Consider the following 24410-nt stretch of genomic DNA (forward strand, 5'->3'; position numbering starts at 1 on the left):
GAACCAAATCAAAATTCTAGAAATGAAAAATACAATATTAGAAATGAAGAATGCATTACATGGACTTAACAGCTTCTCAACATATAAGAAGAAAGGATCTGTGAATGTGAAGCCATGTTGATAGAACATATCCAGATTGATAAACAAGGAGTAGAAAGAGTAGATGAGAGGTAGAAAAGAGCTCCCAGATCTGTGGGATAATATCACATGGTTTAATATACATGTAATTGGAGTTTCAGAAAGAGAGGAGAGAATGTGGCAGATGACATATTTGAAGAGACAATGGTCAGGAGTTTCTCAAATTGATGAAAGACATCAACTCACAAATTTAAGAAGTTCAACAAGTAGGTTAAATACAAAACAAAACAAAAACAAACCAACAAATAAACAAAAAAATCCTAGCCTTAAGCACATCATAATCAAACTGCTGAAAACTAAAGAATAGATCTTACAACCAACAGAAGAATAAAAGACACATTAAATACATGATAATAATAATATGAATTACGGCTAAATACTCACCAGAAAAAACAGAGACTTGAAGACAGTGGAATGACATTCATAAAAGTGCTGAAAGAAAAAAAAAACCCCTGTCAACCTAGAATTCTATATCCAGTAGAAATAGCCTACAAAAATAAAGGCAAAACAAAGATATTTTCAGGGGCCAGCCTGGTGGCATAGTGGTTAAGTTTCTGTGCTCCGCTTTGGCGGCCCAGGGTTTGCATGTTTGAATCCTCGGCATGGACTGATGCACTGCTCATCAAGCCATGCTGTGGTGGCATCCCACATACAAAATACAGGAAGATGGGAACAGATGTTAGCTCAGGACCAATCTTCCTTTTTTTTTTTTTGCTGAGGAAGGTTCGCAAGGGCTGTTAGCTCAGGGCCAGTCTTCCTCACCAAAACAAACAAACAAAAAAACAAAGATATTTTCAGACAGATTAAAAAGTGAAAAAATTTTTCTTTAGCCGATCTGAACTGCCAAGAAATGCTAAAAAATGTTTTATGAGCTAAAGACAAAAGAGACCAGATGGAACCTGGATGGAACTATTGACTATTTAAAGCAAAAATATTAATATATACAGGGTTTACAGCATATATGGAAGTAGAGTATAAAACCATGAGAATTCAAAAGGAGAGAAATGGAATTATACTGTCATAAATTTCTTACATTGTGAGTTAGTATACCCTTATTTGAAGATAGACTGTGATAACTTCAAAATGCATATTTTAATCTCTAGAGCAACTACTAAAAAATAACACAAAGAGAGATACTATAAAAACAACACATCTGCCAATGCAGGATTAACTGCTATGAAAATTGCCCTCCCACTGTAAACAACTAGAAAACAGGATAAAAGTTTGTGAAACAATTGTTTTCAGACATTGGACCACAGTCAACACAGGATGGTGATCCTTGAAAGAAGGGAAATAGATGACAAGAGCCTTGCAGGGCCCCATCACGCTGCATGTAGGCAGTGTCCAGATACAGCACAGAGTAGGCAAACCCACAGAGAGCCCAGGAGAGTTTGGAGAAGCTAAGGCAGCTAGAATTTGTGGGCTATAAACTGGAGCAGAGACTACTACACAGAAATCTACAGAACTGAGAGGTGGCTGGAGATCTATAGAAGGGTCTTCTAGAATCTTATGTTGAGTACTCATCTGCTCATGCAAAGTATGAAACTCCACAGTGCTGGGCAAAGTCACACGGGAAATCGGTAAGTTGAACAATTCCAGGAGCTCGCACAGTGCTGGGAATAGATTGTGTGTCTACTAGGTATAGGGGAGAGACTATTTCATATAGGGGGCATTGGCTCGAGACCTTGGAGTGGGATTAAATTAGCCATAGACTAAAGTCCTCTCTAAACCCACCCTAACAAAGCTTAAAAGCAAGTTTTGGAAGTATCAAATTGATTGCAAGTAACTCGACTTTGTGCCAAAACTAAGTCCAACAGTCTTTAAAGGAGTAAAGTAAAAACCAGCACCCAGCAATTAAAATGTCCAGTGTAAAATAAAAGATACTAGGCACACAGTTAAAACAGGAAAATGACCCATAACCAGGAGAAGAATCAATCAACTGAAAGAGACCTAAGTCAGAAATATTTCTGATGATGGAATTATCGGACAAGGATGTTAAAACAGCTATTATAAATGTGCTCCATATGTTTAAGAAGGTACACAGAAACATGAATATGATAAAGGTAGAAGTAAGTGATAGAAAAAAAGACTCACATGGAACATCTAGAGATGAAAAATACAATATCCAAAATGGAAAAAAAAAAAAAAACTGGATGAGATTAACAGCAGATTAGAAACTGCAGAAGAAAAGATAATTGAACTTTTAGAAATAGCAATAGGACTTATTCAAAATGAAGTGCAAAGAGAAACACTGGAACTAAATTAATAGAGCATCAGTAACCTGTGGGACAATATCAAGTTGTCTAATATATATACAATTAGAGTCTTGGAAAAGAAGGAGAGGCTAACTAGAAAAATTATTTGAAGAAATAATGACTAAAAAGTTTCCAAATCTGAAGAAAACCACAAACCCTCAGATCCAAGAATCGCAATTAACCTTAAGTAGAATAACCATAAATAAAACCATACCTGGGTACATTGTAATCAGATTGCTGAAACTTAGTGATGAAAAGTTCTTAAAAGTAGCCAGAGGGAAAATAGACACATTACTTAAAGAGGAACAAAAGTAAGATTAAAAACTATGCAAGCCAGAAGACAATGGAGCAAACTCTTCAAAGTACTGAAAGAAAAATAAAAGCTGTCAATTTAGAGCTCTATACTTAGTATAAGTATCTTTAAAAAATAAAGACTTCTTTCAGACTAACAAAAGTTAAGAGAATTTATTACCAGCAGATGTGAGCTGTAAAAAATGTTAAAGGACAGGGCTGGCCCGGTGGCGTAGTGGTTAAGTTTGCGCACTCTGCTTTGGCAGCCCGGGGTTCGTGGGTTCGGATCCCGGCCGTGGACCTGCACGCCACTTATCAAGCCATGCTGTGGTAGGCATCCCACATATAAAGTAGAGGAGGATGGGCATGGACGTTAGCCCAGGGCCAATCTTCCTCAGCGAAAAGAGGAGGATTGGCAACAGATGTTAGCTCAGGTCTAATCTTCCTCACCAAAAAAAAAAAAAAATGTTAAAGGAAGTTCTTCAGTCAGAAGGAAAATGATACCAGAAGGAAAAGTGAACGTATGCATAGAGTTCCAAAGTAGCAATTAAGTGGGTATATATTAAACATATTTTCATTATTTTTAATCTCTTTAAAGGATAATTAATTGTAATAAATAAAAAATAGTTGCTGCATGTTTTGGGGTTTAAATATGTATAAATAAATTGTATGACAAAAATAGCCCAGAGATTGGGAGGAGGGAAATGGAAGAATGCTGTTGTAAGGTTCTTAGGCTAGGTTAAGTGGTGTATTATTTGAAGATTGTGTTGTTAAAGATGTAAATTGAAAATCCTATAGTAGTGGCTAAAAAATAGTGCAAAGAAGAAATGATACAAATAATAATGCAGTTAAAATAGTATTTGGAAGGAAACTTATTGCATTAAATGCATATATTAGAAAAGAAGAAAGGTCTCAAATCAATGGTCTAAACCAGAGACTAGCAAACTTCAGTTTGTGGGTCCGATCCAGCCCATCACCTGTTCTTGTGTGGCCTGTGACCTAAGAATGGTTTTTACATGTTAAAATGGCTGAAAAAGGATCAAAAGGAGACTCACGTTTTATGATCTGTGAAAATAATAGGAAATTCAAATTTCAGTGATCATAAAGTTTTGTTGGAACATAGCCATGCTCATTTGTTTATATATTGTCTATGACTACTTTCCTGCTATATCCACAGTGTAGAGTTGTGACAGACTGTGTGGCCTGCAAAGCCTAAAATATTTTCTTTCTGACCCATTATAGAAAACATTTGCCAACCTCAGCTATGTATCCTACAGATTTTAAAGCAATAATATAGGTATATATTTCCCTTTCACCACTTCTATTCAGCATTGAACTAGTAGTCCTGGGAAGTATAATAAGCCAAGAAAAAGAAAATAGTTAATCATAAAAATTATAAAAGAAGCAAAATTTTTATTCACATATGATGTGATTGTGTACATAGAAAACCCTATGGAATGTACAGAAACAATTTTAATAAGTGAATTTAGCAAAGTCAGCGTACAAATATCATTTGTAGTTCTGTCTACTAACAATGAACAATTTGAAAATTGAAATAAAAACTATCATTTCCAATAGCATGAAAAAAACACGAAGTATTTATGAATAAATCTAACTAAGGATATGCTCTCAACACAGAAAGGTAGAAAACATTGTTAATGTAAGTTAAAAAAAAGACCTAAATAAATGGTGATATTCCATATTCATGGATTGGAAGACTCAACATTGTTAAGATGGAATTCTCTCTAAATTGATTTATCGATTCAATGCAACCTTCGTTTACATCCTAGTAGGCTTTGTTTGAAGGAATAGGTAAGCTGATTCTATAAATTTGTCTAAATACATAGGACTAAGAATAGCCAAAAAAATTTTGAAAAATACAGAGTTGGAGACCTTTTGTTTCCTGATGTCAGGATTTTCTTTAAGCTACAGTAATCAAGACAGTGGTGTTGGTGTAAGGATAGACAAATAGATCAGTGATGCATAATGGAGATCTCAGAAATAGACTCATACATTTTCCCACCAAAGTGCCACGTCAATCCAATGGGACAAAGAAAGACAAATATTGCTTTAACTTGATATCTGTATGGAAAACAATGCACTACTCCCTCAACTCACTCCATACACAGAAACTAATTTGCAATGAATCATATATCTAAAATGCAAAAGCAAAAAACTGTACATCTTATGTATTATCTCTAGCTTCATAACAAATTTCTCAACACTTAGCAGCTTAAAGCAATGAATATTTATTACATTACAGTTACTCTGTGTTGGGAACTCAGGAGGAACTTAGGTAATTCTAGCACAGAGTCTCTCATTAGGTTGTCATCAAGATGCTAGCAAGAGTGCAGTCATCTGAAGGCTTGGCTGGGGCTGGAGAATCCTCCTCAAAGATGACTTGTTTCCCATGGCTGTTGGCCAGAGGTGTGAGCTCTTCACTGGCTGTTGGCAGGAGACTCAGTTCTTCACATGAGCCTGTCCACAGGGCTGCTTCAGTGCCCTCATAACAAGGCAGCTGGCTTCCTCAGCAAGTGACCCAAGAGTGAGCACAAGGAGGAAGTGGCATTGCCTTTTATGACACAGTCTTGGGAGTCACATACCATCACTTCCACCATATTCTATCCATCACTCCAGCCCATGTTTAAGGGTAGAGGAATTAAGCCTCACCTCTTGAAGGGTGGAGTATCAGAGAATTTATGGATGTATTTTATTTATTTATTTATTTATTTTTGCTGAGGAAGATGCACCCTGATCTAACATCTGTTACCAATCTTCCTGTTTTTGTATGTGAGCCGCCTCCACAGCATGGCCACTGAGAGGTGAGTGGTGTAGGTCTGTACCTGGGAACCGAGCCTGGGCCGCCGAAGCGTAGTGCACTGAACTTAACCACTAGGCTGCCGGAGCTGGCTCTATGGATATATTTTAAAACTGTTGTAGTTTCTAGGGCATAAAAAAAGGAGGCTATCCTTATGACCTTGGAGTAGTCAAAGATTTCTTGGATAAGATCCTAAAAGAAAAATATACATACAAGAAAAAAAATGATAAACTGGACCTCATCTAAATTAACATTAATGTCCTTTAAAAAATACTAGTAAGAAAATGAGTAGGTAAGCACAGAGCAGGGAAAAAATATTTCCAGCACATTTATCTGTCAAAGCACTTGTATCTAGGGTATATAAAGAACTGCAATAACCCAATAGGAAAATGAGGAAAAGAGGAATAACCCAGTAACAGAATAAAGAGACATGAACAGACTTCCCAAAAGAGCATATACTAACAGCCAGTAAACACTTGTAAAGGTACTCAACATCACTTAGTCAGCAGGGAAATAATGCAAAGTAAACTCACAAGGAGACACCACTTCACACCCTCTAGAATGGCTAACAAGAGAAAGACTGAAGATACTAAATGTTGGAGATGAAGTGATGCGGCTGGAACTCATATATTGCTGGTGGGTGTGCAAAATGATACAGCTCCTTTGGAGGACTGTTTGGCAGTTTCTAATGAAGCTGAGCTTATATCTATCCTATGATTTGGCAATTCCACTCCTAGATATTTAATGAAGAGAAATGAAAACATATATTCACAAAATTGTGAATTCAAGAGTGTTTATAGCAGTCTTATTCATAATAGCTCCAAATTGGAAACAACTGAAATATCCATCTACAGAAAATGGATAAACAAATTGTGGTATATTCACAGTACTGAACAGCTGACATACCCAGCAACACAGATGAATCTCAAAACATTGTGGTAAACAAAAGAAACTAGACATTAATGAGCATATACTGTATGGTTTACATGAAGTCCCAGAAAAGACAAAACTACTCTAGAGTGATAGAAATCAGAAAATAATTGTGGGTTGGAGAGGGAGGGAAACTGGAAAGGGACGGGAGAGAACTTCCTGAGGTCCACAGAAATGTTCTGTATCTTGTTTTGGGTGACGGTTACATGGGTGTAGACAATTGTCAGTAGTCATTGAACGGAATCCTTAAGACCTGTGCCTACTGTTGAATGTTTATTATACTTCATATTTTACAAAGTAGTGAACAAGCATCTAGGGGAAGACTGTTTAAGGCCAAGGGAGCAGCAAATGTACAGAGGGGCCGAAGTATACTTTGGAGTATTAAAGGGGAAAGGGAGAAAGTGTTCAGGTTTAGGTCAGGAAGGTAGCGCTGTTGTCTGTAGTTTGTTACATCGACTCCTTATTTTAACTTGCTGAGCAACAAATTTTAAATTTTCAAAATTTAATTTAAATTTCAAATTTTAAATTTGAATACTTAATTTTTTAGAAACTTAGCATCCCATTGCTAGATCATTAAAAAAGAGAGAGAGACACGGAAAAACAGAGAGAGAGAGAGAGAAAGGGAGGGAGGGGGAAGGAGGGAAGAAGAGAGAATGTGTCAGATGTGAAGGAAGCAAGAGATTAAAGGAGAGAGGTATCCTCTTAAGAGCTATTTATTATTTACCTCGTTATTAAGTTTATTGTGAACTTTCTAATTGGAATTCTTTGGTAATGAAGCTTCTTTATTTTGAAGTTTTGTTGTTTTCATACCTCTCTAGACAAGTCAATGCTTTGTGAGTATATTTCATATGATCGAGTGGCCGGGTTCTAGCTTGGATTCTAGCTCCACAGTTGTGCAAAGACAAACCACCAGAGAGGCAGTGTGATATAGTACATAGTTAAAAATTTAGGCTCTGCCATTTGATTTCCTGCATTCCAGTCCTGGCTCCTCTGCCTACTGGCCATGTAACCTGGGGCAAGTTCCTTAACTTTTATAAACCTCATTTTTCTGAGGGGAATGGAGGAGAAGAAGGGAAACCAATCAGGAGGCTACTGCAAATAGTTCGGATAACGGTGATTTGAACCAGGGCAGTAGCAGATGAAGGTGGAGAAAAGTGGTCAAATTCCAAATCAGTTTTAAAGGTAGGGCTAAAAGGATTTGATGTCAAATTGGATGTTTGGGAAAAAGAGAGTAATCAGTCAGGACGCCAAGATGTTTGGCCTGAGGAACTGGAAGAACGGTGTTGCTATTTGCTGAGATGAGTCTGACTTTTTACAAAGGAATATCAGGGCCTAAGTAGCAAAATTTTTTTCTTGATTTTGTTTGTTTTGTTTTTCATCTGTTTTAGGGGGTGTCTGGAGATGAGAGCAAGCACAGGGGTTGGCAGGAAGACCCTAGGACCCACCTTATGCTTATGAGATCATGATTACTAGTCACAAAGTTCAGTCCTTTTGATAATACATGGTGTGGGGGAGGGGAAAGTGAAGTGTGATAGTTTAGGATTTCTCCTTTGACCTTCCTTGGAAAGGGTGAGCCCTGGACAAGTTGAGACATTTTCTAGGAAGACTGGATCCAAATAGTTTTATACTGTTGTCTGCAGCTTTATTACCTCGAACCTGACAGCCAGACTCTCATTTTTCCCCTTGGTTGCCAAACAGGTTAATTCTCTTTTCTACCTCATTTATTTATCTCTGTCTTGAAATTCGCAAATGCATATCATAATTTTTAGGTACAATTCAACCTTATTTCAATTAGTTTTTCATTGTTATTTAAAGATTTTTATAAGAAAACTGAACAGAATGTTTCCCTTTACCTCTTAAATTGTTCCTGACTGTTTTTATAATGTTTCAGATAAAATGTATCAGAAGGCATACTCTTCATGAATAGAACATTTATTCCTGTATTTATATGGTTCTTAACTATGGTGACTATATAATTTATTTCCAAATGGAGACACTTGTAAGAGTGAAAAGGGAAACTGACTAAACGAGACACAGGGATAGCATGCTTAAACTTGGGCTGTGCTGGGCAAATCGGAATGTATGGTCACCCTATTCTTAAGGCAGAAAAACAGCTAGCTTGGGGTTCACTTCCTGTTTAAATGCTTGGACTTTAGTGGGAGAAGGCAAATGCCTGGAACAGGGAGTGAGTGGGAGAAATTCCCACTGTATTGCAAGCAGGACTAAGAGGCTCCCTGCACCACACTAACCTTAGGGCACCTTGGGTGGTGATCAGGACATGATTACAGATATCTCACTTGAAAACCAAAGACTATTGCAGAGGAAATCAGAGCAAGAATGAGTGATAGCTTTAAACTTCAATTGCTTTTGTTCTTGAGGGACAAATAATATATCTTATATCCTTTCATAAATCACTTAAAATGTGGCAGTGTTCTATCATTTTAAATAGGAAATTCCGATACTAGCATTTAGTAACTATTGGTAATTCTTAAGAGTAAAGAGTTCAGCATGAATAGTACATGGATTATTAGTACTCAATGTTATTTCTTAGCACAATGAGTTAAGATAAATTGGATTGATTAAATGAGGTTAAAGAATAAAAGAACTATTTCTTTTTTACCACCACTTCTATCAGTTACCATGGAGAACACATTTTTTTTATGTAGAAGAAGAAGTGGTTTCTAACTTCAAGGTAAGTAGTGGTAAACTAAATACTATTTTTTTAAAAAATAAAATCAAATTTTCCCATATATAATTTTCTATAGTCTCCTTGTTTTATATAACAGTGTATTGAGGAAAAATTTTTGTATGGTATTATATATTCTTCATGATTTTAAATGGCTGTATATATAGTTTGCCTTTGATTGGATCTACCATACTTTATTGAACCAGACCTCAACTGATGCATTTTTCCTTACTTTTCTAACAATATGCACAGTAATGCTATGAACGTCCTTGTAGCTCAATCTGTGAAAGTGTATATGAAGTTTTTCCCTTTAGGTTAAATTCCTGAAAGTATAATTGTCGGGCCAACAGATTGCAGAATAATAAGACTTTTGACATACATTACCTTATTGCCCTCCAGAAAGGTTTTACTAGTTTAAACTCCTGTCAGTATGAGTCATTCCTGCCCCCTTGTACCTTTTTTAATGAGTCTTTGCTAGTTTGATAGGTGGAAATGTTTTCTCATTAATTTACAAATTTTTCTTTCATTTTATTGGAAACATGAATATTTTTAGTGTTTTTAACCATGTTATTTTTTTCTGTGGTACATACCTGCTCATCTTCTTAACCCATTTTTCTATGACTTTGCATGTCCATGTGTGCACATGCTTGCATGCTCCTCATGTATTAAGGATACTAATCCAAATGTAATTTAAAATATACTATTTTTTCAATTTGAAAATAACTAGGAAATGCAAATGAAACAAAGGTAAAGTACATTTGTACCCTTACTACTGAAATTACTTTTTAAGATGCTAACAAAGTTGTGTTAAGACTGGAACTCTCAGCCATTGTTTACAGCATTATAAACTGTCCAGTTTTTTTTTTTGAGGAAGATTAGCCGTGAGCTAACATCTATTGCCAATCCTCCTCTTTTTTGCTGATGAAGACTGGCCCTGGGCTAACATCTGTGCCCATCTTCCTCTACTTTATATGGGACGCCACCACAGCATGGCCTTGATAAGGGGTGCGTAGGTCTGTGCCCGGGATCCGAATCTGTGAACCCCGGGCCGCCGAAGCAGAGCACGTGAACTTAACCGCCGCGCCACCAGGCCGGCCCTGTCCAGTTCTTTTGCAAATGACGCGAGAATAAATAGTAAGAGCCATAACAATGTACATGTCTTTGACCCAATAATTCCATACCTGGGAGTTTATCACAAGAAAATAATTGAAAAGTAATGCTAAATGCCCCAAATCATTTATTGCAGCAATGGCTATAATAGTGACAAGTCAGAACCAAATTAATGAATTAGAGAGTAATGGTTAATGAAATTAGATTCATCATTTAAGTATTAGACTAGCATTAAAAATGATTAGGAAGATTGTAGATTGACATAAAAGGGTGGCCATATATGGATTGAAGCAGAACACAAAATTATTTCAATTTTATGGTTACAGCTTTGTAAAAATACACGTTAGAAACAAAACCTTGAAAGAAATATAATGGGTTGGTTTTGTTTGTGTCACCAAGTGTGTGTAGAGTTTCCAAAGTTGAAGACCCTAACCCTTGTTGAGTAAGTACTCTGTGCCCATCTCATAACACTGTAAGATAGAGATTGATGATATTCTCATTTGACAGGTAAAGAAACTTAATTCTTATTTGACAGATAAATTTAATTTTTTATTGTGGATGTTTTCAGATATGTATAAAAATAGAAGGAATAGAATAATGAACCCCATATAAGTATCACCTAGCTTCAACAATTTCAAGTTTGCATTTTTAGTAAGTTGCACAGTATGGTTTTAACCCATATCTAGCTTACTCCAAAACCCGTGCTTTTGATTACTTTTAATAATCCTATGCTGCCTCTTCATTTTATCATTTGATGCCATTGACAAACTTTATGAAAAACTTAGTGTTTTTCGTAAAATAGACCTGGAAAAGCATTATAACAGTGAGTTTTTTAGGTTAGTAATAAGGTGGAGAAAGCACTCTCTTTTAACCACATGGATTTTGTAATAAACATTTTTAGTTTCAGTGTTCTGCGAAGACAAAACCTGCTGATACAGTTCATCCTGTTTTATAAATCTTTGACCCATTCATCAAACTCTGACCACTCTAAAGATAAAGGATTATGGTTGTATTGGTCTTTCTGACTGAAGTGGCCTTCTCCAGATTGAGAAATTGTGTAATTATTAACTACAGTAATGGATATGTACTTGCAAGTTTCATCTGGTATCTTAATGAGCTTTAACCCTCTGAGTACACCCAATACATAGCGTAGAATCATTGAAATTTATCACTTGTTCATAGCTTAACTCTTCAGTCTGTGTATTTTTGCTCTGATCACCACATCCTATCCCCCTCTTCACGCGCTCACAACTCCCGTGCTTGGAAATTAGAAGATTTAGTAGCAGCAACCTTAGGGATAAACTTTTTGAAAAATTACTTTTTTGGGGGCCCAGACCCCTGGCCAAGTGGTTAAAGTTCCATGTGCTCCACTTTGGTGGCCCAGGTTTGTGGGTTTGGATCCTGGGCACAGACCTACACCACTCATCAGCCATTCTGTGACAGTGTGCCACATATAAAGTAGAAGAAGATTGGCACAGATGTTTAGCGCTCAGGATGAATCTTCCTTAGGAAAAAAAAATTATTCTTTTTTGAATTAACAATACCATACTTTCTAGTCCCACACTTACAGGGGTATATATTTAGACAAATAAGTGAAGGTGTACTGAAGTAATTATTATGTACAAATAAGCTTGTGTTTAATAGAACTTTGATTTGTTTCAGACATCTCTTGTCCTGAAGGATCTTCTCTGAACTCTCATGACTGCTTTGTGTCCCACTGTGTGCTTCACTGTCTTCCCCTGCCTAGAGGGCAAGTAGGGCTCTGAATCTTGGGAACCTGTGGCCTCATGGGCTCACAGCCATAAACCATACCAAACTTGAATCCAAGTACTATATAATCTAGTCTGGATATGAGGTCATTTAGTCAGATTTTCCCTTCAGGGAAGGAGATAAATAGAACATTACTTTTTCATGTACTGTCATTGTGTCAAATATAGTGATACTAGAAATATAATCTGATGTAAGGGAGAGCGGTTGGTTCAGTATAGATTGGTAAAGCTTAATTGGATCTTTTGTAGTTAAGTGGATGGGATTGGATGAAATTCTGCAGAGTTGTGTGGGATGAAAAGAAGAGATGGCCCAAGGAAGATGAGATAGAGAAAGAAAAATTGGGGAGGTGGAGGAACTAGTTAGGAAAGAGCAGTGTTCTAGAAACGAAGGAATGCAAGTTTCACAGATGGAATAGTGAAGTACTGTGAGTACTTCTGTGACAATTTGGACTTTACTGTTGTCTTAATAGAGACAGGAAATAGAAGTCAGCGTGCAGGACATTTAGGAGGAGGTGTGAAGTGAGGACACAGAAGCAGTGTGGGCCTTCTCTGTCTCTCAGCATTTTGGAGATTCCCTAGAGCAGGTCTGCCCTTGGGTAAGGCAACTAAGGCTGCTTTCCTGGCTCCTGTGTTGGGGTGGGGGCTAGGGATGACTCGGGGGCTGTACTGAACTCCTTTTTTCTGAATATGATTTAAATTCATTTTCAAAATTTTATCACTAACTGTATTCCAAACAGCCTGTGAAAAATGCAGATAATGGGCAGTCCTGCTTTGGTTGAGTTGCTCCAGGCTCTTCCCCTTTAGGGACACTCCTGCATTTAATCCTGTGGTCGCTCAATATCACTATCTTATAATTGTCATTTTATCTCTCCCGTTAGATTCTAATCACCTTAAAGCTCCATGTTATTATTGCTGAATTCCCGGTAGCATAATACCTGGTGCATAGTATTGAGTAAGTAAGTATTTGTTACATGAATGATTGAATGAATAAAGCAATAATTATCTGTCTTTTAAGCACAAAAGAATTCCAATTTGTTGGTCTCACAGAATCGAAAAAAGTAGAATGTTTCAGGAAAGAGGGATTGATAAACAGTTTCAAGTGGCAGTAAGATAAGGATTGAAAGCTGACCTTTGGATTTGGCTATTGAAGGTCATTGGTGTCCATAGTAAAAGGCATTATAGCAAAATAATTGGAATAAGAGCCATTTTTAAGTGGGTTGAAGAATAAATGGGAAGTGAGAACAAAGAAACAACATAGAAATTTTTTTGTTTTGTTTTTAAAGGTTTTGTTTTAAAGGGGAGAAACCATTGACGAGAAACCCAAAGATTCAAGAGAAGGGAACTGGTTATCATAGTAGTTTTATGCATTTGATTCAAATATATCTAAGTATTCCCACCCACATGTCAGGATAGTGTATTTCTCCCTCTTCTAGTTGGTTTTGATATATCTTTTGAAGTTTTTTTGCTGTTTTTGCCCCCTAGTGGCAAATTGAATAATGACATATAAATAGTAAAAGGTCAGTTAGATCTAATATGCCAGTTATTTCTTATGCAGGTTATTCTTTCTATGAGGATTAGATGAGGGTGGTATATGTGGTTAAAGTAATTAGTGATGCTTAGTACTCTTTGATTTGTTATGGGTCAAAACTTGACACCTAAACTTGGTATAATTTTGTTTCCTTAGTAGTAATTCATGATTATAAACTTTGAAAATTGCGGTATATCTTTGTTTTAGCTGCTAATACATTAACAGCTGCCATCATTGTTCTCAACTCTTATTCTGCAATGTTAGATTTAGGTCCGTTGTTTTCTAACTATTAGAATATCATGCTCAGTTTGAAGATTGTGAAAGAAAAGCCTGAAGTACCAAACAAAAGAGATTTGATTTTTATGAAAATACTACACATTCATTATTCATCACAATAAAACTTTTAAAATGTAGAAATCTTTAAAAAATTATCCTTAATCTTGCTTTTGAATGTTTTTCTTTCTAGGATATTTTTATATTATAAAATATTTCTGAATGATATAAGGAACATCTCTGTAGCTGCACCTAGTTTCAGAAAATAAAACGTGTTTGGTAAAGTTGAAGCTCTTTGTGTCCCCTCTCCTGTCACCTCCCCTTTCCTGTTTCCCAGAGGCAGCCACAATTCTGAATTTGGTGTTTTATTCTCAGGCATATTTTAAAACTCAATATATTGATATCGTAAGTTATATATTCTTCAAATTGCTTCTTTCATTTAAAATTATGTTTGTAAGAGGTATCCAAGTTGACATGTAACTCTTGGTCATTTATTTTTGCTGCCATATAGTAGTCATTCTCTGAATATTCCATGATTTATCCATTCTCCTCTTCATGGACTTTTAGGTTCTAATTTTTTTGCTTATAAAGTTTCCCATGATCATTCCTTTTCTTGTGTGTATATGCATGAGAGTTCTCCAGGGCAGAAACTTGGAAGTTTGGTTGTGTGATATTGGCGTCCTCGGCTTTACCAAGTAATTCTTCAAAGTGGTATGCCGATTTACTGTTCTACCAGCAGTGTAAGAGTTCCCCAATCTTAGGTATTATTACACTGCTTAAATCTTTTCCCAGTCCTGTGGGTATGAAATAGTATTTCTTGAAAACAACACAAAAAAGAAGACTTGTGCTGTAGGATACTTAAAATGTGCAAAAGTAGAGAGATGAGTGGAGTGAACCTCTCTGTGTTGCATCACACTGCCTCGACAATTATCAACACGTGGCCCATCTTGTTTCCTCTATACCCTCACTCCTTCTCCCCTCCCAGTGTTCTAAAGAAATCTGAGATGTCACACCATTTTATCTGCAAGCACTCATTATGCATGTTCAGCACATAGCTCTTTCATACAGAGCCTCAGTAACATTATCCCACTAAAAAATAGCAGTAATCCCTTTATGTTACAAAATATCAGTTAAGTCAGTTTCTCCAATTGTCTTATAATATTTCTATATTTATGTCTTCAAATCAGGATCTAAATAAGGTTCATACATTGTTAATTGGTCTCAATCTACAGATTCCCTCCATTCTCCCTTATGTCTACCTTGTGATGTTAGCAGCTATTAATGATCATTGCCTAGGAAATCCACTAATTCATTAGGAGCTGAAAAATTCTATCATTCCTTTTGTTGTTATTGTTTATTAGCAGAATACTTCTATAGAGAGAGATTTCCTCTCATCAAATAGTTGGTCATCTTGAGATACTGTAAATAAAGAAAGGCAGGATAAATTTTCTTTCCTTTCATTCACCAATTTTTAAAACAATTATTTAGTCATTCTGTAGCCTCCAAAGGTGATCATTGAGTGAGTTTGTTTTAATTATCTTTGTGAACTTATGGATTTAAACATATTTGATGTGTTCCAGTCCGTTACAATAATCATCCTTATTGATGCTGCGATTGCCCAATTGTGGCCAGTGGGAGCCTCTTTAAGTTGGTTCCTGAGTTCTTTTGATACAAGCCTCGTAGGCTTTGATAGTTTTCTTGCTTCCTGGTATAATGAGATGTTTCCGGTTCATCATATACATTTCCTGCTCCAGACCTGGAATCAGCCATTCCTCTGAGGAGTCCTGGTCACGTAGCCTCCCTCTGCCTAGCACATACCAAAGTTCCAGTCTCTCAGAAGGAAAGCAAGTGTTTATCGAAACATTGTTTACATAGACAGTTTAGGTACAGTGAGCCATTCTTATCAAGGAATGGTGGGAACCCTCATGAAATCTAAATTCGCAGATTCTAGCCATGGGCCCACCTTACAACCAGGGCTTTGTAAAGACAGTAGTCTCAGGCCTGCTATGTCAACTCATTTCTGCAAAGATGCCTATTAGACATTTTGTGGTGAGGAGGTATAAGTAGAAAGTTGGATAAGGATTCGAGGGTTGAGAAGAGAGGTTGTGATGGAGAGATACACGTGGTAGTCATGAGTGGATGGAAGGTATTTAGAGCCCTGAGGCTGAATGAAATCATCTTGGGAGTGAATACAGAGAGAGATCCAAGTACTGGGACCTTGAGCAAGACGTTGAGATGAGGAGGAGCTAGCAGAGGAGACTGAGAAAGAGCAACTGGTGAGGTAGTATGAAGTAGAATGGGAATCAAGAGGGTGTGGTATCCCTGAAGCCAAATAAAAGAGTGTTTCAAGAAGGAAGGAGTGATCAACAGTGGCAAATGCTGCTTATAGGCTGAAAGTGGAGGGTTGACTGAGGGCAATGTGGAGGTCATTAGAGACCTTGATGTATGCTGTCTCAGTGGAGTGGTTTTGACCAAAGCTTGACTTGAGTGGGTTTAAGTGAGAAGAGGGGCAAAGGGAGTATAGATAATTTTTTCAAGGAATTTTGCTGTAGAGGGGAGCAGAAAAATGGTGCAATAGGTGTAGGGGAAAGGGAGGTGAGGAATAACAGCATGAGAAAAAATAACAGCTTGTTTATATGTTGACGGAGATACTCCAGAACGGAGAGAAAAATCAATAATGTACGAGAGAAGGGGAGAATTGTTGGAGCCAAGTAGGAAAGAGGGAATAAGATCTAATGTCTAAGTGAGAAGGAGATGGCCTTTCATAGAAGCGTGGACAGTTCATCCATAGTAACGGAAAGGTAGGCAAAGTATATGGGTATGATCAAGGTGGGTGGGTGGATATGTTGTTGAGAGCTTGTAAATGGAAATAGTAGCATAGTCACCAGCTGCACATGAGGATAGATGAGGAGACGGTGGAGATGTAAAGAGTGAAAAAGTATAAAAGTGTTCTCTTGGAGAGTGAATGGATAGGGAAAGATAAGACTGCTAGGTACCACCTTGAGGTTAGTGGTAATGAACTTAAAATGAGACTAGTTTTCAGATGATTGTGTGTTTTTTTTTTTTGCCTAGTTACTTCCAGCCATTGGGCTACAAGTGCAGAGTAGATGATGATTCAACCAGTGTTTGAGTTTAGCTGGGCAAATACCTTGGAGAGGAGAGCAGTAGAATTAGAGAGATATGAGAGGGAGTGATTATAATAATGGACCGTGGAGTCTAAGCTGGTTAAGGACGGAAGTGAAGAGTGAGGCTGTGAAAATCGGATGCAATCAGTGTGTTCATGGTAGGTCCCATGTGGCCAGAGAATTGTTAGAGTTGTGCATCCAGAGGGAGTAAGTTGGAAGATAGGAGAAAGTAGTCAGAGAGTTGAAACTTAAAATTGAAATTAGGGAAGGGTATGCGGTTATTGCTAATGGTAGGGTATATGATTATGAGAATGGATAACTGATGTAAGGTGGAGAATAAAATCAGTGGAGGAGAGGAGGTCAAGGAACCAAGAGGCCAGGGTATTGGAAGAATCACCCCCATTGCTCTTGAAATCGCAAGAATTGAAATTAGATAGGTTATTCTGTTTGGAAGAGGTGACAATGAGCAAATCTTCCAGGAATGATAAGAATCACTGGGGATTATAGCTGTTATTTCTTGGCTTGTTCCTCCTTTCCTATGTACCGCCACACTTCCAATATTTCCATATGGACTTTTCACGATTTGAAACCTTCTTACCTTTTTACAAAGGACTCTGTACTGTAATCAAAAGTCTTTAATCATACCATGGGCTTTCATAACTCTGCCTTTTACAGATGCTGTTTCTTTTGTTTAAATGCTCTTTGCCACAATGTTCGACTTCTATGGTAGCATTCTTCCCCAGGAGATTATTGTTTCCTGTTTATAGCTTGTAGTATTTATTACATTATGTATTTTGAAACTACTATTTTACATACTGTTCACTGTTTTTCTCTCTTTTTTGTTTTTTAAAACCAGGCTGACAGTTCTGTTAGGCCAACAACCGTATCTGTTTTTTTGTCCCTGTAGCACTGTAAAAAAGTTTTCAGCAAACTCTAGGAATAGAACTATGTAATAAATGCTTTTTTTAAAATTGATGTCATAATAGTTAATAACATTGTGATATTTTAGTTGTACGTTCTTGTCAGTCATGATATAAAGGCACCCCTGCACTGCTTGTGCCCACTACCCCCCACCTTCCCCTGGTAACCACCGAACAGTTCTCTCTGTCCGTGTGTTAGAATAAATGCTTTTTGAAAGTCAGTTATTATCAAGTATGTAGTAGTACGATTCTTTCTTTCTTTCTTTATTTTTTTGTGAGGAAGATCAGCCCTGAGCTAACATCTATGCCAATCCTCCTCTTTTTGCTGAGGAAGACTGGCCCTGAGCTAACATCCATGCTGATCTTCCTCCACTTTGTGTGGGACACTGCCACAGCATGGCCTGATAAGCTCTGCGTCGGTGTGCACCCGGGATCCAAACCCGGGCCGCCAGCAGCAGAGCGTGCGCACTTAACCACTATGCCACGGGGCCGGCCCCTAATTCTTTATTTTTATCTCAGTAAATATGATGCTTACTTATATCAGGTGCCACAGTTAATGAAAAAAAGTTTATAATGAGTTTCTTTTATCCATATATTACAAATGACTATTCTTTTTTCTTTATTTGTGAGGAAGATCAGCCCTGTGCTAACATCTGCCAATCCTCCTCTTTTTTTGCTGAGGAAGACTGGCCCGGGTCTAACATCCATGCCCATCTTCCTCTACTTTATATGGGACGCTGCCACAGCATGGCTTGCCAAGTGGTGCATCAGTGCGCGTCCAGGATCCGAACCGGCGAACCCCGGGCCGCCGCAGCAGAGCGTGCACACTTAACCACTTGCACCACTGGGCCGGCCCCACAAATGGCTGTTCTTAATCTTCTATTTGTATTTTAGAGAAGGTTAAAAAATATAGAAGCAATTATTGATTGTGCTAACAGTTTGGAGTGACGATAGATAATACAGTGACTTGTACACTTTGAAGACAGCCTCAGTTTTTTTATTTTCTCTCCCTTCTGGTTGGAGCCTTCTATTTTGGTCTTGGGAATTGACTTCACAGTTGAAGGAAGGGAGCCCTAAACTTACTGAAATAATTGGTGGAGTAAAGAAAACAAGAAATGTAAAGGTGACTGTAATACAATTACCTTTTTCCTAACTTGTTATTTAAATGGTGCAAGTTTATACAACACAAGAAAGGAATCTACTAAGAATTTATTTATTCATTTGATGTTAGTATACTTAGTTTTATTTTCCTTAAAGAGTGTCTTTTTGTGAGGATTTTTTGTGGATATTTTTATTTCTCCTTATGATGTCTTATATATTTATGAATTTTATAATTAAATGGAGTACCAAAATAAATCACCTCTCAATTATGTTTTTGATTCATAGTTTATATTACATTTGCTTTTGATATATTATTAAGTTATCAATATATAAATATCTACTGACAAAATTCTCGTTTTAAATTTTTCATTTTTTTCAGAAACCATGAGTGGAGGATCTCAAGTCCACATTTTTTGGGGTGCTCCAGTTGGTCCATTGAAAATGACAGTATCACAGGAACCAACTTCTTTAATGTCCACTGCTGACTCTTGGAAAAAAATTCAGCTTTTTTACAATCAACATTCTTTGCATCTGGAGGATGAGAAGTGCAAGCACAAAAATCTAGAAGACTATCAAGTCCTAGAAGCTATTGGCCCTCCATATCTTCTTAATGGTCATTTTTTAGCAAACTCTGTGACTAGATCTATTCATGTGAAAGATGACTTCACACATTGTATTTCTGAAACAGAGACTATAAAATCCCGGAAGATTCACCCCTTAGGGATGAGTGATATAACTACCTCTGATGTGCAAATATGTGGATTTAAGGGTAGAGTTCAGCATTTAACTGAAGAAGAAAAGTTTCAAAAGGTTTTCAGTGAAAATAAGAAAATCACAGAGGAACAGCATAAAGATCAGTCAAATATATGTGGCCAAAACTTTCAAAAAAATTGCCTTCAGTTAGATCGTAAGTGTGCAGCTATATTGGATTTGGTCTCTAGTACTGAGCAGATTAATATAGGGCCAGGAGCTACTGAAACAAAGTGTGCACCAACAGAACATCATGAAATACAAAACCAGCCTCTGGAATTTTTTTCCTCTAACACAGCAGATAAGCCAAGATCTGAAGGAACAGTTAGGGAGGACTCAAACCTTAAAATATCTACTGACACTGAATTTCTCAGTGTAATGACCTCCAGCCAGGTTGCTTTTTTAGCTCAAAGGAAGTATAAAGGGCAGAATTCTATCAGTAAAGGAACTGTAAACATGGAGATTGAACCAAAGGCACGTCATGGGAAAATAAGAATAACTGAAGATAATTTGATTCAGCCTAATGATGATTTTGCAGAAGGATATGAAGGTGGACAAAACCAAGCATATTCCCTTGAGCTTTTTAGTCCTGTTTGTCCTGAAGCAAAAAGTAGCCACATTCATATAAACTCCGATAAAAGTCTTGAAGAAAATACAGGATCTCAAGAACTGTTCAGTTTTGAAGATAAGATGCTACCACATGAGATATGTATCGAGTCATGTAGCTTGGGAATACTGTGTTCCCAACGAAATACCTTCCACAAAAGTTCTGCTAAGAGAAGCTGGACCTCTAAAGATAAATTGGGCCATTCTAAAGCTCGGTCTAAAGTCCTCCAAGTATCTAAGAAAATTAAATTGGTTTCTAATGCAAGAGATCCTACTGTAGCAATGGGCCAGAGGAATGTGTCTAAATTTAAGCGTATTAAAAAAACATCATTAATAAAAAATTGTGAATCTAAAAGTCAGAAGTATAACTGTTTAGTCATGGTGTTATCCCCATGTCATGTGAAAGAAATAAATATAAAATCGGGACCAAATTCTGGCTCTAAAGTGCCTTTAGGAACAATTGTGGTAATTGACCAATCAGAAATTAAGAAGAAAGTTTTCCTGTGGAGGACTACAGCATTTTGGGCATTTACAGTGTTTCTTGGAGATATAATTTTACTCACAGGTAAGATCATCATGCTATAGTGGTAGTTTATTTTATAAAGCTGTAGGCTTTTTCTTCCTCCCGCTTTAAGCCTTTGAGGACTCTTTCTTTACCATCTGCCTCTCTGAGCTCCAGCGGGATTGGTCCCTTTCTCGCATCCGCGTTGGTCTCCTTACCATTGCCCAGTGTCCTGTGCGTACCTGTTCTGGGCCTTTGTTCTAGCCGCCTTAGTTCTGTCCCTCCTTTCCGCTCGTTTACTCTTTAAGAAGCCTTCCTTCTTATTCATTCCCTGTTAGCATTCAGGTCATCAGGCGCTTCCTTTGTTTTCTTACGGTTTTGTCTATGTATGTCTTATATTCAACCCTTTTCTTTATATTAGCAGTCTTATGATGAAAGGACAGTGTTCCTACTACTTTACTTAATCCCTAATAATGCTGTGCACATTACATTCTTATTGAGGGAACAGAGATAGAATTTCTGCTCATTTTTAATTATTAAAATTATATTAATCACATCTGGAAGTATGGAAAAGAAAAACTCCTGATATTATACCAACCTCATATAACCACCAGTAGAGTTTTGGAGTGTTACCTTCCAGTTATCTTCTCTGATGTATATACATACATAGGCAGTAGCTGATGTTTATTGGGAACTTACTTTGTGTCAGACCCTGTTTTAGACTTGACATGTTTATCAACTCATTACAACAACTTTATGGGCAAGGTACTGGTTATTCTCCCCATTTTTCAGTTTGAGGAAACTGAGACCCGGAGAAGTGAAGTGACTTGCCTAATGTGACACATCTAGGAAATGGCAAAGCCAAGATTTCACCTAGACCCCAGAATCCGTACTCTTAGTATATCGTTGTAATCGTAAAGAGCGTACAGTTTTTATCCTGCATTTTCGCCTGATGTAAGAAATTAATATGTTGTTACGTGTCCTTTGTTGATTTAAAACCAATAAGCAGTTTATTAGAGCAGAAATACCAGTCATTTTAAGGATGAATCGCAGACCAGGAGGAAGTTGATTAAGCTTAGTAACATATCTAAAGAAAGAATGTGATAGAGAAGAGGTGTAGGTCAGCCTTAGAAGCTTAGGAAAAGAAAACGTCAGGGCAATCATTGGTAGTTCCTACCGAATGGTTTCCTGGGGGAATGAGAACCTTGGCTGATATGTCTTGTTATTTGTGTAAGATTGTCAGGTGCAGTCTCTAATAAAGAGATAAACACAGGATTGTAACTACTGGGCTTGGCGTAGTCTTGTCCCATTGGCGAGTAAATTCATCTAACTCCTTCTGTTCTGATTCAGTGCCCACTGAGCAGCCCTTTGCTTATGATTTGGCTTCCCAGGTATAAAAATGCCTACAAGGTGAGAATAGGCTGCACATGTTGTTTCTTTGGCAATTAATGCCTCATTTTAAATAAAAAATAATTGTGTTCTGGTTTTTTTGTTTGTCTCGTTAACTTGTTTAATGTGAATTTGTGTTCCAGACCTGAAATCTATTTTTGGAGTGCTGACAAAACCAGGTTCCCCACACGAAAAAGAGAGGGCTGGACTCTGGACCATGTTCATTTTACCAAGGCAGTCACTGTTACTGCGTGAGCCTCACAGAAGGCCTTTTCCTAGCAGATGGAAACTCAACCCTGCTGTCTTCTGTATTTTTTCCTAGTGTCCATATAGTTTAACAACTAGGTAACTTTCTATCAAGTGACTTTAATACAATGTACTTAACCATTTTCCTATTATAGGATATTTAGATTATTTCTATGAGCACCTTTTTTTAAATATCAGGGTTTTTTTTTCTGTTTTGCTTTAATTCCTTAGGGAAAAAATATCTAGTTCATCAATTTCTGAATAAGTTCTTTTGTTTGTGTGGAACAGACAGAAACTTTGTGGAAAAAAGAGAAATCTGTACTTTTCCATTGTCCTAATTAAGTAGTGAAATTATATTTACATAGAAATTTGTGGGTGAAATCCTATTTTAATTAATAGCATCCAATTGTACATTATTATATTTCTATGTTGGATAGCTCATATTGCCTACTGATAAGAAACCCCAAAACTCAATAATTCTGTATTCCAGATCACCTTCCATTCAATAACACAATTGACATTTTGCTGTTATACTTTTAGCAATAGAATGAAGAGATGCTGTAAATAAGGATTGTCTAGGGAGACTACTGACTAGACTAGAAGAGAAGAGCACGTGGAACTTCACTGTGGGAAACCACAGTGTTTAGAGAACAAACAGAAGAGGAGCTAGGGCCTATCAGTGAGTGGGCAAAAGAGGACCAGGAGGCAAGGGCTGGGCTATCAATTCCCCTCTACCCTATCACCGGTAATTAACATGTCACTAATTGAACATAGGTTTTACAGTCTAGTTTTCAGAAGGCTCTCCTTGAAATTTCTTATTCATTCTTTTCTGAAGAGCAGGCATCCTGAATGTCAGATCATGAAAAGTGTTGAAAGCTGTGCTATCTATTCCTGGCCAGGCAGTGGGGAGCCACTGAATGTTTTTTAAGCAAGTCAACGGATCATGTTAATGTTCTTGATAAATCACTGATTATGTGAGACGTGAACTGGAGGCAGGAATGGGACCTGTTAGGAGGGAGAGGAATGTATGATGTAAAGCAGTAGCAGTGGCAGGGCTGTGGGCAGATGCCAGAGGCAGAGTCAACAGGTAGGGGGTTGGAGACAAAAGTGGGAGGGGAGAGGTGGAAGTTCAAGATGGCTTTGCATTTTAGTTTACCTGGCTAGCAGCATAGTGCCAACAAATGAGATGGGTAATATGAGAGGAAAAGCAGGTTTGAGCAATGCTGAGTTTGGGGAGCCAATAGAATCTCCAGTGAGGAATGTCCATTAGGCAGTTGTGGATAAATGGGTAAATGAGTTTGAAGCTGAAGAGAGGGTCTGGGATATAAATTTGGAAGTAATTACTTGGAATTTACACATCTTTATTTTTCTTTCTTATTATCTCCAAATTATCTTGCTATGGTTAGTATGTCTTTATGCCTCTAACGTTTTATACACTGATTACATCCTGCCTGGGATCAATCTGTCTCTGTCTCTAACTTACAGTTTTTGCTCTACTTAAAATTGTTTCTACATGTTGGTATGTTTAGTTCCACTAAATGATTCTTTTCTATTCATCTTAGATTGTACAGCTCTCTTTTTCCCATAGGAAAATGTTCCTTACCTCCAAAATCTTTCACTTTTAACATCTATAAAAGATGATTAGCATGTTATTTAGGGAAAAATTACCAAAGTCCTTTAAAAATGCCTTATATTATATTCATATATGTTTATAGCAAAAGGGGTAAGTGCATATTGAATGTTATTTACTCTTCTAGGAACTACTGCTTTAGAACTACTATTTTGCTTCCTGACCTTACAAGATTTACTTTTAATTTATCAGAAATATACATTATAACATCTGCCTTATGAAAACAAAAGCCATTAAACTGTTCTCTGTGGAGCAGTGAGCTTCCATACTGATATTGTTTGAATATACAGAAGCAATTTTGTTATTTTACCTGCATACAGACATACCTAGGTTCAGATTTCAG

At 37.2% G+C, this 24410-nt stretch overlaps 1 protein-coding gene across 3 annotated transcripts in view; it reads left to right on the plus strand.

Annotated features, from left to right (window-relative positions):
- The window catches only part of SHLD2 (shieldin complex subunit 2), a 101009-nt gene that overhangs the window by 32807 nt on the left and 43792 nt on the right, over window positions 1-24410 (plus strand). For all 3 annotated transcript variants that reach the window (XM_058542831.1, XM_058542832.1, XM_058542830.1), the window contains one exon: window positions 19324-20865. In XM_058542831.1, coding sequence (XP_058398814.1) covers window positions 19329-20865 — 1537 coding nt within the window. In that variant the 5' untranslated portion in view covers window positions 19324-19328. The remainder of the gene's footprint in view (window positions 1-19323; window positions 20866-24410) is intronic.

The sequence above is a fragment of the Diceros bicornis genome, chromosome 6 (assembly GCF_020826845.1).
Source record: "Diceros bicornis minor isolate mBicDic1 chromosome 6, mDicBic1.mat.cur, whole genome shotgun sequence".
NCBI lineage: Eukaryota > Metazoa > Chordata > Mammalia > Perissodactyla > Rhinocerotidae > Diceros > Diceros bicornis.